The 20,559-nt window shown below is 42.7% G+C and overlaps 1 protein-coding gene and 4 non-coding genes across 5 annotated transcripts in view; 3 read left to right on the top strand and 2 right to left on the bottom strand.

Moving 5' to 3' along the window:
- Positions 1-1,329: 1,329 nt before the first annotated feature.
- On the top strand, positions 1,330-1,439 carry LOC120946335. Its single transcript, XR_005750670.1, has one exon. It is a non-coding gene; the product is annotated as a U5 spliceosomal RNA (small nuclear RNA).
- A 643-nt stretch (positions 1,440-2,082) lies between these two features.
- Positions 2,083-2,192, top strand: LOC120946334. Its single transcript, XR_005750669.1, has one exon. It is a non-coding gene; the product is annotated as a U5 spliceosomal RNA (small nuclear RNA).
- Positions 2,193-3,316: 1,124 nt separating this feature from the next.
- Positions 3,317-3,428, top strand: LOC120946336. Its single transcript, XR_005750671.1, has one exon. It is a non-coding gene; the product is annotated as a U5 spliceosomal RNA (small nuclear RNA).
- A 224-nt stretch (positions 3,429-3,652) lies between these two features.
- LOC120946338 lies at positions 3,653-3,764 on the bottom strand. Its single transcript, XR_005750673.1, has one exon. It is a non-coding gene; the product is annotated as a U5 spliceosomal RNA (small nuclear RNA).
- Positions 3,765-6,620: 2,856 nt separating this feature from the next.
- Positions 6,621-20,559, bottom strand: part of ARMH1 (armadillo like helical domain containing 1) — a 37,336-nt gene continuing 23,397 nt past the window's right edge. Inside the window, exons 9-12 of the mRNA XM_040360962.1 lie at positions 20,323-20,452; positions 17,393-17,470; positions 7,552-7,633; positions 6,621-6,812 (exon numbers count right to left, since the gene is read on the bottom strand). Coding sequence (XP_040216896.1) covers positions 6,790-6,812; positions 7,552-7,633; positions 17,393-17,470; positions 20,323-20,452 — 313 coding nt within the window. The 3' untranslated portion in view covers positions 6,621-6,789. The remainder of the gene's footprint in view (positions 6,813-7,551; positions 7,634-17,392; positions 17,471-20,322; positions 20,453-20,559) is intronic.

The raw sequence follows: 20,559 nt of genomic DNA, 5'->3' as shown, positions 1-20,559 counted from the left end.
AAAGAAAGCTCTATTTGTGGGGAAAAAAGGACAAAAATTTCAGATGGGCACAATGTTGTATGACTGAGTTATTGTCATTCAAATTGTGAGAGCACCGAAAGCTGAAAATTGGTCCGGTGAGGAAGGGGGTTTAAGTGCCCGGTGGTCAAGAGGTTAATATATGAATTTCTATAACACAATGTATTGATATTTATCTAATGTAAAACATCTGATGTACCATCTACTTTTCATAATAAAATTAAACTTGATTGAAAAAAAAAATAAAAACTGTGCAATGCAAAACACCGGTGGGTGTAACAAGATGTCCGCTTGTCCCCCTTCTCGGTGTATCGTTACAATGGAGGAGTGACAGGTGTAGCAAGATGGCAACAACGTAACGTCACTTCCGTTTCCAATTCTGACGGGACGGCATAGCTCTGTCGGTAATCAGGACTCCTAATGATTATACTGGGGGAGGCGTGGTGGAGAGGAGGAGGTCCCGCCCATTCCCATGATCCCTCTCTCTCGGTGTTCCTGATGATTTGCATACAGATTGCTCACCTTCTATAGAGATTTATCGGTCTGATTAATATAACAATACATTTTCTTGTCTCTCTTCATGTTCTCTAGCTTGGGGTGTATGAAGGAAGTGATATGGAGGATTATAAATGATATAAAATATAATGAGGGCGGGGGGGCTCTCTATGAGGGGGATAGGAAGGGTCTCTCAGTGGGAAGTTCTCTCGGATCCTTTCCGGGCATACTCTGGTTTCTCTTCAGATCGAATTCTGGGAGTGCCCCTTTGCACAGGGCCTGTTGACGGCCTTGGAACCTGAACTTAAAGACTTTGTACCACAGACTGCTATTACACACTTTGGTGTGTTAAACGGACTCTTCTGTGGAACTCATTCACAGGAGGACATTGACAGTGCCTGGCGGGTGCTGTGTTGTTTTAAAGACGCTTTATGGTACGCCAGGAACCGCCGCGTACACCACCGGCAGAGGATGTCCATTGAGGACTGTCGCAGACTGACCCTCAGTCTGCTGAGAGACTATACCTTGATAGACTTTAAGGAGGAAGAGGACGTCTGAAGATTTCCCCTTCCCCCTGACATTGACATTTCTTGACACGCTTTTTTGAACTACTGTTTTCCAGGGTAATGCGGCGTCATGCACGATGTGATGTTTCGGGGTTAAACAACTCTGCGCAACACATCAGGCATCATACCGCAGAATGGGTCGAATGAATGTAATTTAATTGAATGCTTGCAACTGTATTGAGATGTAGTGTATTTATGCGCTGCGTCGCAGTACAGAGAATGTACCCTGTCAAAAGTATTTGATTTTTGTATATTTGCTTTGCAAAATAAACTTAAATATTGCCTTTTACTAAAGATTTCCGTGGAGAGGAACAACTATGAGTTTCTAATAATTTTTTGATGCCCGGCTAACGCTGGGCTTGCTTGTTGGTTTAATATCAGAATTATATTATTTAGAATAGAAACTTTCATCTTCAGTATTTACAATTTTATAAATTTGAGCACAGCGTGTCTAAAAATGTTAGAGTGACGATATTACAACAAAACGCTGCGCTCAAATAGCCCTGGTTTATAAACATTGTAACAATCTACATTTGTGTTCCCTTCTTTCTATTAAACTCATTCACAGGAGGACATTGACAGTGCCTGGCGGGTGCTGTGTTGCTTTAAAGACGCTTTATGGTACGCCAGGAACCGCCGCGTACACCACCGGCAGAGGATGTCCATTGAGGACTGTCGCAGACTGACCCTCAGTCTGCTGAGAGACTATACCTTGATAGACTTTAAGGAGGAAGAGGACGTCTGAAGATTTCCCCTTCCCCCTGACATTGACATTTCTTGACACGCTTTTTTTGAACTACTGTTTTCAGGGTAATGCGGCGTCATGCACGATGTGATGTTTCGGGGTTAAACAACTCTGCGCAACACATCAGGCATCATACTGCAGAATGGGTTGAATGAATGTAATTTAATTGAATGCTTGCAACTGTATTGAGATGTAGTGTATTTATGCGCTGCGTCGCAGTACAGAGAATGTACCCTGTCAAAAGTATTTGATTTTTGTATATTTGCTTTGCAAAATAAACTTAAATATTGCCTTTTACTAAAGATTTCCGTGGAGAGGAACAACTATGAGTTTCTAATAATTTTTTGATGCCCGGCTAACGCTGGGCTTGCTTGTTGGTTTAATATCAGAATTATATTATTTAGAATAGAAGCTTTCATCTTCAGTATTTACAATTTTATAAATTTGAGCACAGCGTGTCTAAAAATGTTAAAGTGACGATATTACAACAAAACGCTGCACTCAAATAGCCCTGGTTTATAAACATTGTAACAATCTACATTTGTGTTCCCTTCTTTCTATTAAAGCGGTCCTCCACCCTAAAGTGGAGTCCCGCTGATCGGAACCCTCCCCCCCTCCGGTGTCACATTTGACACCTTTCAGGGGGGAGGGGGGTGCAGACACCTGTCTAAAGACAGGTATTTGCACCCACTTCCGGCCACACGATACGGGCGAAAGACGGGCATTCCGTCACATCCCGTCTGTCGCCCGTTGTGTGCTGGGAACACTGGGCTCCCAGCACACAGCGTGTGAGCCAATCGGCGGGCGCAGCGCGACTCGCGCATGCGCCGTAGGGAACCGGGCAGTGAAGCCGCAGCGCTTCACTTCCTGGTTCCCTCAGCGTGGATGGCGGGGGGAGCAGCAGAGTGACGAGCGATCGCTCGTGCTCTGCTGCGATCGGCGCTGGACTCCAGGACAGGTAAGTGTCCTAATATTAAAAGTCAGCAGCTGCAGTATTTGTAGCTGCTGACTTTTAATATTTTGTTCCCATGGCACATCCGCTTTAAACTCATTCACAGGAGGACATTGACAGTGCCTGGCGGGTGCTGTGTTGCTTTAAAGACGCTTTATGGTACGCCAGGAACCGCCGCGTACACCACCGGCAGAGGATGTCCATTGAGGACTGTCGCAGACTGACCTTCAGTCTGCTGAGGGACTATACCTTGAGGGACTTTAAGGAGGAAGAAGACGTCTGAAGATTTCCCCCTCCCCCCTGACATTGACATTTCTTGACACATTTTTTTGAACTACTGTTTTCAGGGTAATGCGGCGTCATGCACGATGTGATGTTTCGGGGTTTCACAACTCTGCGCAACACATCAGGCATCATACCGCAGAATGGGTTGAATGAATGTAATTTAATTGTATGCTTGCAACTGTATTGATATGTAGTGTATTTATGCGCTGCGTCGCAGTACAGAGAATGTACCCTGTTGAAAGTATTTGATTTTTGTATTTTTGCTTTGCAAAATAAACTAAAATATTGCCTTTTACTAAAGATTTCCGTGGAGAGGAACAACTATGAGTTTCTAATAATTTTTTGAGGCCAGGTCTCTGACCCGGCTACTTGTACTGGTGAAAAATAGAAAAGGATAAAATTAATAGAAAGAAGGAAATATGAAAGTGGATTGCTACTATTTTATAAATTTCAGCACGGAGTGCATTAAACATTTCATAGTAAAGATTAACTATGCTCAAAATAATTCATCCCCCTGGTTTTATAACATTGTAGCAATCTACATTCATATTTCCTTCTTTTTATCCTTTTCTATTTTTCACCAGTACAAGTAGCCGGGTCAGAGACCTGGCCTCAAAAAATTTATGAAAACTCATAGTTGTTCCTCTCCACGGAAATCTTTAGTAAAAGGCAATATTTAAGTTTATTTTGCAAAGCAAAAATACAAAAATCAAATACTTTCAACAGGGTACATTCTCTGTACTGCGACGCAGCGCATAAATACACTACATATCAATACAGTTGCAAGCATACAATTAAATTACATTCATTCAACCCATTCTGCGGTATGATGCCTGATGTGTTGCGCAGAGTTGTGAAACCCCGAAACATCACATCGTGCATGACGCCGCATTACCCTGACACATGACCTCGTACCCCAGCTAATCTCCTCAAACCCTGACACATGTCCTTATACCCCAGATAATGACCTCAAACCCTGACACATGTCCTTGTACCCCAGATAATCTCCTCAAACCCTGACACATGTCCTTGTACCCCAGATAATCTCCTCAAACCCTGACACATGTCCTCGTACCCCAGCTAATATCCTCAAACCCTGACACATGTCCTCATACCCCAGCTAATGTCCTCAAACCCTGACACATGTCCTTGTACCCCAGATAATGACCTCAAACCCTGACACATGTCCTTGTACCCCAGCTAATGACCTCAAACCCTGACACATGTCCTTGTACCCCAGCTAATGACCTCAAACCCTGACACATGACCTCGTACCCCAGCTAATTTCCTCAAACCCTGACACATGTCCTTGTACCCCAGCTAATCTCCTCAAACCCTGACACATGTCCTTGTACCCCAGATAATCTCCTCAAACCCTGACACATGTCCTCGTACCCCAGCTAATATCCTCAAACCCTGACACATGTCCTCATACCCCAGCTAATGTCCTCAAACCCTGACACATGTCCTTGTACCCCAGATAATGACCTCAAACCCTGACACATGTCCTTGTACCCCAGCTAATGACCTCAAACCCTGACACATGACCTCGTACCCCAGATAATGTCCTCAAACCCTGACACATGTCCGTGTACCCCAGCCAATGACCTCAAACGCTGACACATGTCCTCGTACCCCAGCTAATCTCCTCAAACCCTGACACATGTCCTTGTACCCCAGATAATGTCCTCAAACCCTGACACATGTCCTTGTACCCCAGCTAATGTCCTCAAACCCTGACACATGTCCTCGTACCCCAGATAATGTCCTCAAACCCTGACACATGTCCTCGTACCCCAGATAATGTCCTCAAACCCTGACACATGTCCTTGTACCCCAGATAATGACCTCAAACCCTGACACATGTCCTCGTACCCCAGCTAATGTCCTCAAACCCTGACACATGTCCTCGTACCCCAGATAATGTCCTCAAACCCTGACACATGTCCTTGTACCCCAGATAATGACCTCAAACCCTGACACATGTCCTTGTACCCCAGATAATGACCTCAAACCCTGACACATGTCCTTGTACCCCAGCTAATCTCCTCAAACCCTGACACATGACCTCGTACCCCAGCTAATCTCCTCAAACCCTGACACATGTCCTTGTACCCCAGCTAATCTCCTCAAACCCTGACACATGTCCTTGTACCCCAGATAATGACCTCAAACCCTGACACATGTCCTTGTACCCCAGCTAATCTCCTCAAACCCTGACACATGTCCTTGTACCCCAGCTAATATCCTCAAACCCTGACACATGTCCTTGTACCCCAGCTAATCTCCTCAAACCCTGACACATGTCCTTGTACCCCAGCTAATGACCTCAAACCCTGACACATGTCCTTGTACCCCAGCTAATGACCTCAAACCCTGACACATGTCCTTGTACCCCAGCTAATCTCCTCAAACCCTGACACATGTCCTTGTACCCCAGCTAATGTCCTCAAACCCTGACACATGTCCTTGTACCCCAGCTAATGACCTCAAACCCTGACACATGTCCTCGTACCCCAGCTAATGTCCTCAAACCCTGACACATGTCCTTGTACCCCAGCTAATGACCTCAAACCCTGACACATGTCCTTGTACCCCAGCTAATCTCCTCAAACCCTGACACATGTCCTTGTACCCCAGCTAATGTCCTCAAACCCTGACACATGTCCTTGTACCCCAGCTAATCTCCCCAAACCCTGACACATGTCCTCGTACCCCAGATAATGTCCTCAAACCCTGACACATGTCCTTGTACCCCAGATAATGACCTCAAACCCTGACACATGTCCTTGTACCCCAGCTAATGACCTCAAACCCTGACACATGTCCTTGTACCCCAGCTAATCTCCTCAAACCCTGACACATGTCCTTGTACCCCAGCTAATGTCCCCAAACCCTGACACATGTCCTTGTACCCCAGCTAATCTCCCCAAACCCTGACACATGTCCTCGTACCCCAGATAATGTCCTCAAACCCTGACACATGTCCTTGTACCCCAGATAATGACCTCAAACCCTGACACATGTCCTTGTACCCCAGCTAATGTCCTCAAACCCTGACACATGTCCTTGTACCCCAGATAATGACCTCAAACCCTGACACATGTCCTCATACCCCAGATAATATCCTCAAACCCTGACACATGTCCTTGTACCCCAGCTAATGTCCTCAAACCCTGACACATGTCCTTGTACCCCAGCTAATCTCCTCAAACCCTGACACATGTCCTTGTACCCCAGCTAATATCCTCAAACCCTGACACATGTCCTTGTACCCCAGATAATATCCTCAAACCCTGACATATGTCCTTGTACCCCAGATAATGACCTCAAACCCTGACACATGTCCTTGTACCCCAGCTAATGTCCTCGAACCCTGACACATGTCCTTGTACCCCAGCTAATGTCCTCGAACCCTGACACATGTCCTCGTACCCCAGCTAATGTCCTCAAACCCTGACACATGTCCTCATAAACCATCACATGACCTCAAACCCTAACAGATCCCTCACAGACCTTCAGAGATTGTTAGCATGTGAAATGATCAGCACTGGACAGAGCAGTTTGGAAGCTTTTTATATAAAAACAAAACAAAAAAGCGAATACACTGATAACAAGGCAGAAGAATTTCATTGATTCTCCGGCACAAGGACGGTCCGGCTTTTCCTTCGATGCACCGAGTTTGTGTCGTCCGGGTGTCAATCATCTGTCCCAGTGATGGCCCACGTTCAGTGCCGGGACTCTTCCTTTACTACAGGAGGAAACAGAAATGTATATGAACACACAACACGTACCACTGGTAGGGCCGGGACAGGGGGGGTGGCTACCCGGGGCACTGTGGTTTTATTTGAGGTGGGGGGGATTTGTGTTGGGAGGTGCTCATACATCTTGGGGGGGGGGGTTGTTGACACATAGTGCTCATACATCTTGGGGGGGGGGTTTGTTGACACATAGTGCTCATACATCTTGGGGGGGGGGGTTTGTTGACACATAGTGCTCATACATCTTGGGGGGGGGGTGTTGACACATAGTGCTCATACATCTTGGGGGGGGGGTTGTTGATACATAGTGCTCATACATCTTCGGGGGGGGGGGGGTTGTTGATACATAGTGCTCATACATCTTGGGGGGGGGGTTGTTGACACATAATGCTCATACATCTTGGGGGGGGGGTTTGTTGACACATAGTGCTCATACATCTTGGGGGGGGGGTTGTTGACACATAGTGCTCATACATCTTGGGGGGGGTTGTTGATACATAGTGCTCATACATCTTGGGGGGGGGTTGTTGATACATAGTGCTCATACATCTTGGGGGGGGGTTGTTGACACATAGTGCTCATACATCTTGGGGGGGGGGGGGTTGTTGACACATAGTGCTCATACATCTTGGGGGGGGGGGGGTGCAGTTTGGCATGTTTGCTCTGGGCTCTAGAAGACCTTATCCAGTGCTGACCACCGGAGCTGGAATATGGGGGGCCGGGACTTACCTCCGGGGACGGTCACTTGGTTGGAGATCAGGATGTCAATGTGAACTCTGTCCAGCTTCATGTACAATAGCTCAGCATTCTCCTGTAAAGAACAACAGGCGTGGGCAAATAATATGACATAAAAACGGGGTGATGAGACCGACATCAGACCCCCCACCCCCCCCCCCCCTGACACCCCGACCCCCCGACTCTCCTAATCACAGCTTAGTGATCCCAAAACAAAGAGCGCAGCGCTGACCCAGAGAAGAGTCCAGGACATAATAATCAATTATATTCCAATTGGAAATGATTCCGCAGTCCATAAAAATCTGATATTTGGGTTACGGGTAGAAGCCGACGGCAGAGCCGTCTTAATAGCATCATCGGCCCCTGGGCAGAGTAAACAGCCCCTGGGAGACACACAGGTCCCAGAAGACAGCAAGGACTATTCAGGTCGCGCAGCGCGACTCGCGCATGCGCAGCAGGAAACAAGTTCCAAGGCTTTGCTTCCCTTAGTAAGGATGCGCATGCACCCCGGAGCCGAGGGACGGGTCGGCTTTGGGTGATGACATTGCGGGCTCCTTGGTAAGTGTCCTTATATTGAAAGTCAGCAGCTACAGTATTTGTAGCTGCTGACTTTTTTTTTCCCCAGGCAGAACTCCGCTTTAAACCTCCATCATACAAGAAAAACGATGAATAAATGGCGTATTCCATGCTGTTTATACTCACTCATCACTATGAGATTCCTTTTCTGTATTCTGCAAAACTCCTGCTTGATCCTGCTGCTCTCTATCTCCCCCTTCTGTCCATTCAGCTAGGGATTTTACAGCAGTGGTGGCAGCTCTGCACATGCTCAGTGAGTTTCTACGCTGAGCATTTCCTCCCTATGACATCTGAGCATCCCATGTGACTATAGAGTCACACATGTGGGCGTATACACAGTGGTAAATAACAGCCCACTCCCTCCCTCCTTCCTTCTCCACGCCCACTAACCAGCTAAGCACAATGGGGGGGGGGATATTACATGTAGATTGATGGAGGCTTCACCTCCCTCTTATTTTAATACTGTCATGGATATGCAATAAAGTCTGGCAGCTTACCTGTCTCCATGTGTTCATTAGAGGCCTGACCCTCCTTCTGACTGTCTTTTATCACCTTCCTCCCTGTATTGCTCCACCCTAGGCCATCCCAGGAAGCCTATATTAACCACTGCACTGCTAGTCTGCTTTGCTGTTCAACCGTGTTGTTGGCTTAAGTTCCTGTCTGCAGTGTGCTACGATTATCTTCCTGTGTACCGTTTTTGGCTCGCCCCTGACTTCTCCTGTTTGCCTGTGATCCTGACCTTTTGCCTGTCCCTCGGTTACCCTTGTCTGCCTGTTGCCCTGACCTCGGCTTACCCATCACTACCGCTTGTCCTGCTTGCTGCTTCCCCCCTCTCTCCCTGCGGAGCGTGACCTAGGGGATCCCAGGGGTCGCGACCTGGATCCAGCTGCGGCGAAGGCCATCCTCACCACTAGAGGCTCCGGTGAACACAAAGCTGGGTCTTAGACTCCGCGCCCTGGGTGATCTTGGGTTCACGCTTCCTCTCTAATCGCAGCAGTCGGCCATAGGGTTCATTACCCTGTGGTGCATCCCTGACCCCAACGGGGTGCACTTGTCACCTGGCCGCAGGTGACCTGACAAATACACAGGCTGGAGGGGGCGTGACACAGCCTGTGACTGGCAGAAATCCGCCCAACGCCATGTTATTGCCGACAAATGATAAAGATTTGATTTCAAGGGGGCGTGGCCGGACGAGGATGGTGATGGACGCTTTCTGGACGAGCTCTGTCTAGCAGATTGTAATCTGGAGCCATCGGTTACCGGTATTACCGTTTTAATTACAAAAACACCCCATCCTGTATCAGCGACTTTACCTGATCTATAAAATACCTTTCTTGAGGAGTTTCGATACGAACTCATCCATTGCTGTGACCCGGGGCCTCCTCTTCATACAGTGGCGTCATCGCCATTTTGAGGCCTACAGATTATCGGACAGCCCCGGACTTGAGTACGGATCGCTGAGCCCATTAAGCTGCATCCACCCCTCTGTCCACCCGGGATACACTGCTATAGGCGTCGGAAGTGACAGGCGACACTCCCTCACCTCCCTCAGTCACTCAAGGCCCGTGGTCTCGGCCTACCTCCGGAGGCCTGGCGGCCATCTTGCTTCACCCACTGCCTCAACTCTCATATACCCCTTTCTCCTCAGGGCTCAATACTGCTTCCCCTACATCCTTCAAGGTGGATAGGCCATTTCTTTATTTTATGGCATAATACCCTTTGATGGTTATATGTAACAGTTGAAAGGGTGTCAGAGGCCAGGACGGGAGGTATATGGATATGCTCTGAGGAGGCTATGTGACATCCCTCTTTTGTAGACTCTGCACGGACAAGAGATAATTAATTATATGTTATATAATAGGAATCCGAAACCATTTTAGGATCTCCAAGTGCTAGAAATACATAAACTGAGGTGATAATTAATGTACTTGACCGCTGTCCTCATATAATTTACCACAGGAGACTGCAGCTCAGTGTGGGGACAGAGGCTCATAATCCAGCAATATATTTACAAGGGCCTGATAGTTTCTTGAAACACCTTCTCCTCAGAAGTCTCATGTAACTGTTTGCAATTTATGTGATTCATGTTAACACACTACAGTGCAGGATTTAAGACCCGGTCTATTATTGATATTATCAATATTTGATACCTAACGGGTAATCTTTCCCTTACTGAATTGCTTTATTACTATCTAGCTACCTGAATGCAGGAATTGCCTGGTTGTGATGCACTGTGAAACTCTTCCATTGAGGTAACAACGCCATCTTGTGGTATACACGTTTATTACAGCATAAAACCATTACCCAGCTATTCGCTTACAGGGCACTGACAGTATCTTATTAAATCTAGTTGTCTGGACACCATAACATTTCACTATACAAATGGACCATAATACCTCGGTTTTGTGAAGATTAAAGGAACAGGACTGTCAATGTCAATATGAATTTCTGACAACTTTATAGTGTTTTTTTTTTCCTCTTATATATATATATATATTTTTTTTTTTTAATATTTTGTGCTATTATTTCTTTCTAAACTGGATTATTTATTCATATGCCCTGACCACCTGACTGCACTAGGAAAATGTCCGCTGATATCAAAGTCAGGCTACCGACTGGATACAGTTCTCAGTGGCTGTCATATACACCGTCGGATTATACTATGATTATCCCTGTAATGGGAATTCACTGAGGTATTCTTACACACCGTCCGAAGTCTGTCGACAAAAGAAGCAGATTTGACTCTCTATACATTAATAGGATATCTGAATGGTATGAAATTTATGGCATTCCCATAAAGATGGTCTTTTCCTTTACTTATGTACTCTAAGCTGGGTTTAGGCTGTTCGCAAGATTAACTTCTGCTGACTGATAATTGTGGTAAGAGAGTTCTACCTAAGGGAGCTGGTATAGGAGTACACTGCAGATTTCGCAATACATTGATATTTGAATACTGTTGTCAGATATTTATTTTAACACTTCATATAGGGGGAAACAAAGTAAAAAAAAACAAAAATAGAATCATCAAAGAGTCTCTTTATGATATAGACTCCCCTCCTTCTACAAGCCCTCAGACATCTGTTGGAGATACTGAGTTCGACGGACAAGTCTCGTCACTTCTACTTCCCACCTCATCACCTCCTTCTCTGGGTTCAGCAAAGCTTCTAAATTTATATCCTTCTACAATTGGGGGAGCTCTCACAACTACAATGGCTGACCACATGATTCCTATTGAGTCCGTCTCTCAGGATCCTAAACAGGTAACTGCAAATACTGAACATGTTCCGGAAGCTTCTTTCAATGTTGCTGAACTGTATAACAAAATATCTGAAATGATGGAAAGGGGTTTAGCTCTTACTGCCGAGAAAATCACTAACGATATCAGGGCTGACTTTCATTGTCTTGGCAACAGGATTGATTCTATAGAACATAAGTTAGATGCTAACGTTTCGAAAACTGAACAACATGATAGCCATATGCATTTCTTGCAAGATCAACTGGAGGCTGCTCAGGATAAGATTGATGATTTAGAAAACAGGTCAAGAAGGGAGAATTTTAGGGTCAGGGGTCTTCCTGAATCCATTGTGGATGTCCACTCAGCAATACAGGACATTATAAAAATCCTTCTACCATCTATACCTACTCCAAAAATGGAATTAGACAGGGCTCATAGATCATTGGGTCCACTAAGAAGAGATGGTTTACCCAGAGATGTGGTGGTCAAGCCTCATTATTTCTCCACCAAGGAGGACGTTATGAAAAGATCTAGACAACAGGAGAATCTCCAATACCATGGTGCTACAATACAAATATTTTCTGACATTTCTCCATACACCATCCAGAGAAGAAGAGCGATGAAACCGTTATTGTCGGCCCTCATGGACAATGACATCAAATACAAATGGGCCTTTCCCTTCGCCTTTAAGTTCAATCACAATGGCAGACACCATGTGATACATAATCTCCGCGAGGGTGAAAAACTTCTAATTGATCTAAAAATTATCTCTCTTAAACCAGCTATGGACACTACTTCACCTCAACTACCATCAGGCAAGAGGACCACACCTACTAGTCCAAATCTGAATCCTTGGAACAAGGTCAAATACAGAAAAGTTGGAAAAGACTCCATCACCTGAATATTGAATAGTCTTACCCAGGAAGTATCTCTCAGGATTTTTTTTATGTCACACAGTGTCCGAGATGATTTTTTTTTATTTTTTTAGGAGAGAGGGAAAAGGGAGAAGGGAAATTATTATTTTTTTCCCCTCTTATTTTTACTATTTAATACGGAGGAGGTTACTTCTTCATTTCTGAAATATATAATATAATACATATATAGTATGGTTTTCCCCCTTTCTTTTTTTACCCCTCTCTCCTTATTTATTTTTTATTTTTTATGGTCCCTATTAATTGAATGCCATTGTTCTTGAAAAAGTTTTTATGATGTAAAGTTTAATCTGTCGACGACTGACGACGGTGAGGTATTGGACCTCAACTTACCTCTTGGAGCGACACTTTGTCGACCCAATGGGTAAGAATATAGTCCATTTAAGGGACTATGCTAATGTTTTTCGTTTGAATGAGGGAAGGACCCCATTCTGGGTCACGATTTGACCTTGCACGATTTAGTGACTTGTTGTGCAGTATGTTTTTTTATTCTTGTCTTTTTGCCTCTTCTTTCTGTTTCCCTTTTTTCCTTCTCGCCCTCTTCTTCTCTTTAGCCTGCCTGCCATTGCTCGTAATAACGGTGTTACAGATGATATCCTTGCGGTCCTGCCTAACCATAGTAGTAGACAAGACTTATGGCTGGATCAAATGATGTATCTAAACCCCTTAGTGTTGTCACTCACAACACTCAGGGGTTGAATTCTCCTATTAAGAGACGCAAAGCTCTTCAAGTTTACAAATCTCTTCATGTAGATGTGGTTTTCCTTCAAGAAACCCACTTCCCTAAACGATACAACCCCACTTTTATGCATGCTCACTATCCATTATTTTTTCTAGCTAAAGCGGAAAACAAAACTAAAGGTGTGGGGGCTGCTCACAAGGCTTCTATCAGGGGCAAAATAATACAATTGGCCGCTAACCTCAAAAAACAGAAGAACCTAGAAATAAAAAGACTGGAAATCAACTATTTAGACCTGTGTAGAAAACATAAAACTGATCCTCATAACTTTCCTACTCAGGCACTTGATGCGGCCAGATCTGCTCTGAACCTGGTACTTACGACTAAGGCGGGGGAAGATATAAAATGGACTGGAGCTAATTTCTATAAATTTAAAGATAAAATAGGTCCAATGCTAGCACATAAATTGTCACCTAGATTTCAATCAAGAACTCTCCCTAAAATAAAGATGATTGACGGTTCATTCTCCCTAAACCCTAGGAGAATAATGGAGGCCTTCCATGACTTTTATTCTAAGCTTTATACCTCTACTGAGGATTCTTCTTCAGAGAGGATAGATGATTTTCTTAGCAATCTGAATCTTCCTAAATTGTCTGAAATACATACAGAGGTGATGGAGGCTCCCATTTCAATTGAGGAAGTATCGACAGTGATTAAACACCTAAAATTAGATAAAGCCCCGGGACCTGATGGATTTTCGAGTTCATATTACAAAACATTTTCAAGCATTTTAACGCCCTATTTGGTGAGATTTTTCAACCACATGACCGAGGGAGATCCTATAGAAAGACAATTCAATTTGGCTTATATATCGGTGATCCCTAAGCCGGAAAAGGATCATAGCCTGGTGGAGAACTATAGACCGATATCTCTTATCAATAACGATCTTAAGATACTTACTAAAATAATGGCCAATAGGTTATCTTCTTTCATTGGTCAATATGTTAGTAAAGATCAAGTTGGCTTCATTACTGGGAGGCAAGGTCCGGATCAGGTTAGGAGAACTATTGATCTGATTTCTATACTGAACTCAGGATGGTCTGGTGATACTGGTCAGAAGGGTATGCTTCTTTCCATAGATCTTCAGAAAGCATTTGACTCAGTGTCTTGGCCTTTTATGTTCAAGGTGATGAACCATTGGGGGTTTGGCGCTAAATTTCTGGGTATCCTGTCTGCACTTTACTATTCCCCTGAAGCTAAAGTACGCTTTCAAGGTATTTTTTCAGAATCTATCGAGATCCGTAGAGGTACAAGGCAGGGATGCCCTTTATCTCCCCTGATATTTGCAATTGTGATTGAATCCCTGGCTATAGCTATTCGTGAAAATGCAAATATCAGGGGTGTTCGATGTGCCAAAAAGGAACATAAGTGCGCCTTATTTGCAGACGACCTTTTACTTTTTTTGACTGCACCAGAAACATCCCTGCCCGAAGTATACTCTCTTATGGACGAATTTTCTCTGGTTTCAGGTCTTGCTGTAAACATAGCCAAATCCAGGGCCCTCAATGTTTCACTTACTGAGTCCACTGTTTCTCTACTGAAAGAACGTTATAGATTCAAATGGGACGCCTCTTATATTAAATACCTAGGCATTAATTTGACCCCCAATATTCAGAATTTATATCTAGCCAACTATCCCCCTATGTATAGAAAACTTGAGAAGGATCTGAAAGACTGGGGTACTCAGAATATAGGTTGGATTGGTAGAATTAATTCGGTCAAGATGACTCTTCTCCCTAGGCTTTTGTATCTCTTTCGATCATTACCTATACCGATAATCAAAAGTCAACTAAAATCCTTTCAAGGCAAAATTACCAAGTTTATATGGAACAACAAGGGTCCACGCCTTCCATCTCGCACTCTCTATAACTTATCTGAACAAGGTGGTCTAGGTGTGCCTAATTTGATATGGTACTACCAATCAGCGAGATTAGCGCAATTATCAGAAATTTTTCTTAAAAATGAACGTCCTGATTGGATAGACATCGAAGAACAGGCGATTCCGAATCTAACGATAGAGGATTTAATGTGGAGTCATACCAAGAAAAGGCCTTCTATATTATCTCCGACTCTACCTCAAACTTTAGTTTTATGGGATTCACTTAAAAACAATCCCTCTCTAATCTCTAAAGGTAGGCCTTTATCGAATATTTTCATAGACCCATTCTTTACTTCTAAAATTGATAAAGATTCCTTTAAATGGTGGCATGATAAGGGGTTGTATCGTATAGGACGCTTCTTTTCTCGTTCGGGTCCCCTCCCCGAGCAACATTTTATTGACAAGCTAGACCTTCCTGTTTCAGAAAAACTAAGATTTTCTCAACTACATGACTACGCTCAAAGCCTATGGGATAACGACTCGATATCTGGACTTTTGACACCCTATGAAAGTAAATGTGATCAGGGTTTGTCCAGGAAGGGGAATATTTCAATTATATATAATTCACTTGCTACTAATGACACCAAATTGCCGCATATGCTGGCATGGGAAAAGGAACTTAATAACGAATGGGATTTGTCGGACTGGTATAAGAATTATACCAGATCCATTAAAGGTTATGTGAATGTCTCTCTTATAGAAGCGAACATAAAAATTTATACTAGATGTATTTAGTTCCCGTCAAACTGACCTCTATGTATCCGACAACTTCTCCCCTATGTTTCAGAGGCTGCCATGGATTGGGGTCTATGATACATATTTGGTGGGAATGTCCCAAAATTCGGGGTTACTGGAATAAGGTGTTCAATATAATCAGACGAGTCACAGGCTGTAACCTGCATCAATCTCCTACTATTGCTTTACTTAACGGAATGTTACCTCTAACTTCTAAGGTTACCAGAAAACTCATCTTATATATTATGACGGGTGCCAGGATTACACTCACAGCTGCATGGAAAAAGACTAATGTTTCCATCCTATATATGAAAAGAAAGGTCACATGGATTATGGAACAAGAGAAAAGGGTCTGCTCCATGTTGGATAAGTCTACTCTTTTCTTTGAAATCTGGGAACCTTGGTTGGAATACATGGGGATAACTTATACTCTGTGAAGGTTTTGATGACATCAGTGTCTTTTGGACGATGCTGGTAGATGGCAGGCAGGCTAATTTTCTATCTCTCCTGATTTTCTTCTGGCTTTCTTTTTTCACTTCCTCTCTTGTCTTTTGTCACTCTTTCTTTTTTTCTTCAGATTTTTCTTAGGTTTTATCTCATTATTTTATCTCTGGAGATAGAATCCTTAAGATTTTTGGTCCTCAGTTTGTTTTATTTTGAAAAGATAAGTTTATGTTTAAGTAATTGAAGGATTCTACCAAACCTTTGAAATAATTAGATTTGATGGGGATTCCGAAAATTTGTTTTCGGTTATCGGAGAGTTCCAGTAATAGTTATTGGAGGGAGGGAGGGAGGATTGGAGGTTTTGCTCAACCTCTTGGACACAGAAAGTTCCCGTTAGGGGTGTCGGAGAGGTTGATGCACTCCGGATATCTTATCCTTTAATTATTCTAAGTAATTTAATCTGGTACACTCAATTAGTTTTATCCCTTATATAACTTATTGTGTGATAACGCTAGACCTAGGAATTCCTTGATATATGAAAATATTCTGTTTCTCTTTCAAGTTTAAAGTATTACTTTGAAATAGTCTTTTAATTTAGCTTATGTGAACTGCCTTACTTTCACCACATGGTGTAGAGCATATAGGATGGATAGATATAAGTGGCAGTTAATAAGACAGAAATGATTATTATGAATTGAAATGTATTTAAATTATTATATTTCTGCGTGCTATTGACTTATTTCTTGCTAATTTAATACAAATGTATGTATTTATTTTATTGAAAATAAACTTAAATTTGAATGAAAAAAAGATTTGATTTCAAATATATATTTGTATGACAATTTAAAACTGTTTATTGATATATTTTTTTTTGACATGTGACCAGAAGCTCCTCATACTTTCCCTGCAGACAGACTGGGAGAGAGCCGGGGTCATGTGACAGCTGGATATCCAATAGGAAAAAGGGACTTAAAATAATTACAGAGCCGTCATCCACATACAGAAATAGAAGGGAGAATGTAAATTATACAGCGAGTGTTTAGTGTCACTTTCTACATTGATTGTACATATACAGTATACGGGACCATTTTATAATGTCATTATTAATTATTTTTCTATCAGTCTGCTGCCGGGTATGATTTCTTCCCAAAAAAATAAATATCTAATTTTAATTTCTTGCAACCATGGCAACAGTACTTAAAGCATTTCTGTTGCCAACAATAAAATTGTGACAGCTGTGATTGGAGCGGATGGACAAAACTTCCCAGGGAAATCCCCATGACAGGAAATCCTACCGTCAGCATGCGGAATAGCTTGTCACCGATCGCCGTCCGCACGTCTTCCTCCACCGCAGGAAATGATGAGACGAAATACTGCAACAAGAGGTGGACACATCTGTCAGCTCACATAAACGCCATCCAATCAGCGCACAGGTGGAAGCCCACAATAACCAATAGGAGTGATTGTGGGATTCTGCCTTAAAGTCTATAACCAATACACATATATGATCAATATCCATCTATAACCAAAATACATATATGATCAATATCCATCTATAATCGAAATACATATATGATCAATATGCATCTATAATCGAAATACATATACGATCAATATCTATCTATAACCAATACACATATATGACCAATATCCATCTATAAACAATACACATATATGATCAATATCTAATACACATATATAATCAATATCCATCTATAACCAATATATGTATATATGATCAATATCCACCTATAACCAATACACATATATGACCAATATCAATCTATAACCGATCCACATATATGATCAATATCCATCTATAACCGATACACATCTATGATCAATATCCATCTATAACCGATACACATATATGATCAATATCCATCTATAACCGATCCACATATAGGATCAATATCCATCTATAACCGATACACATATATGATCAATATCCATCTATAACCGATACACATATATGATCAATATCCATCTATAACCAATCCACATATATGATCAATATGCATCTATAACCAATACACATATATGATCAATATCCATCTATAACCAATACACATATATGATCAATATCCATCTATAACCAATACACATATATGATCAATATCCATCTATAACCGATACACATATATGATCAATATCCATCTATAACCAATACACATATAGGATCAATATCCATCTATAACCGATACACATATATGATCAATATCCATCTATAACCGATACACATATATGATCAATATCCATCTATAACCGATACACATATAGGATCAATATCCATCTATAACCGATACACATATATGACCAATATCCATCTATAACCGATACAGATATATAATCAATATCCATCTATATGATCAATATCCATCTATAACCGATCCACATATATGATCAATATCCATCTATAACCGATACACATATATGATCAATATCCATCTATAACCGAGCCACATATGATCAATATCCATCTATAACCAATACACATATAGGATCAATATCTATCTATAACCGATACAAATATATAATCAATATCCATCTATAACCAATACACATATATGATCAATATCTAATACACATATATGATCAATATCCATTTATAACCAATATATGTATATATGATCAATATCCACCTATAACCAATACACATATATAATCAATATCCATCTATAACCGATACAGATATATGATCAATATCCATCTATAACCGATCTACATATATGATCAATATCCATCTATAACCGATACACATATATGATCAATATCCATCTATAACCGATACACATATATGATCAATATCCATCTATAACCAATACACATATAGGATCAATATCTATCTATAACCGATACAAATATATAATCAATATCCATCTATAACCAATACACATATATGATCAATATCCATCTATAACCGATACACATATATGATCAATATCCATCTATAACCGATCCACATATATAATCAATATCCATCTATAACCGATACACATATATGATCAATATCCATCTATAACCGATCCACATATATAATCAATATCCATCTATAACCGATACACATATATGATCAATATCCATCTATAACCGATACACATATAGGATCAATATCTATCTATAACCGATACAAATATATAATCAATATCCATCTATAACCGATACACATATAGGATCAATATCTATGTACACATACAGTATATGACTAATAACGATCTAGCGTCCTCACTCCTATAAGACTGGTCTCTAGACCGCCCCCTTCTGCAGGCACCGCCCCTTCTGCAGGCACCGCCCCCAGCACCGCCCCACATCTTACCCTCACCTGGACAGACAGAGAAGGTGACAAGCATAGGAGGAGTCTCCCCCGCAGGGTCAGACAAGAATAAAAACCTGACTGGGGTTCCAACCCTTCCACACTCCATTGAAAACGGAAGAAAACATTATTGGGAAAAGATCTGTAACAGCGGTTCCTGTGAGTCTCCGCCCCCCTCCCGCCCCCACCCAGCAATACACCTAGGGCCATATTCTTAAACAAGTTACGTAGGCGTATCAGCAGATACGCCTACGTAAGTCCGTTTCCTATGTTTAAGTGTATTCTCAAACTGAGATACACTTAAACATGCCTAAGATAGGACGGCTTGCGCCGTTGTATCTTAGGCTGCAATATTTACGCTGACCGCTAGGTGGCGGTCAGCGTAGAATATGCAAATGACTAGTCACGCCGATTCTCTAACGTACGCTTGCCCGCCGTAGTGTTTTAACATCGTTTCCGTAAGCGATACGCGGCGTAAAGATAAAGATGCCCCCTAGGTGGCGTACTCAATGTTAAGTATGGCCGTCGATCCCGCGTCGAAATTTCAAAATTTAACGTCGTTTGCGTAAATCGTCCGTGAATGGCGCTGGACGCCATTTACGTTACAGTCAAAACAAATGACGTCCATGAGACGTCATTTAGCGCAGTGCACGTCGGGTAATTTACCCGACGGAGCATGCGCATTACGATCGTCGCGGGAGCGCGCCAAATTTAAATGATCCACGCCCCCTGCCAGGATCATTTGAATTAGGATGGCTTGCGCGGGTGGACTTTACGCGACGCCGCCGCAAGTTTACAGGTAAGTGGTTTGTGAATCAGGCACTTGCCACTTAAACTTGCGGCGGAGTAACGTAAAGTACATACGTTCCGCCGCCTTAGATGTATAAGAATATGCCCCTAGTGACCCCTCACCTCCAAGGTCAGGCTGGCCTGTCTCTGGCTGTCTGTGTGCTCCGTGTTCCCCATGGCGTACAGCAGGTGATGGACGACTCTCAGCTGGATCAGATCCTCACACAGCTGGGGGGACTCCCGAGCCAACATCCTGCAACCATCCAATAGGATCAGCAGGGGCAGAACAGCAGGGAAAATGACCACAGGTGGAGGACATCAGTGGCAGAATAGCAGGAAGGAGGACAATGCAGAGAAGAG

This window comes from Rana temporaria, chromosome 7, assembly GCF_905171775.1.
Source record: "Rana temporaria chromosome 7, aRanTem1.1, whole genome shotgun sequence".
Classification (NCBI taxonomy): domain Eukaryota; kingdom Metazoa; phylum Chordata; class Amphibia; order Anura; family Ranidae; genus Rana; species Rana temporaria.
The sequence above is the reverse complement of the archived record's forward strand: the minus strand, read 5'-3'. Positions and strand labels throughout refer to the sequence as shown.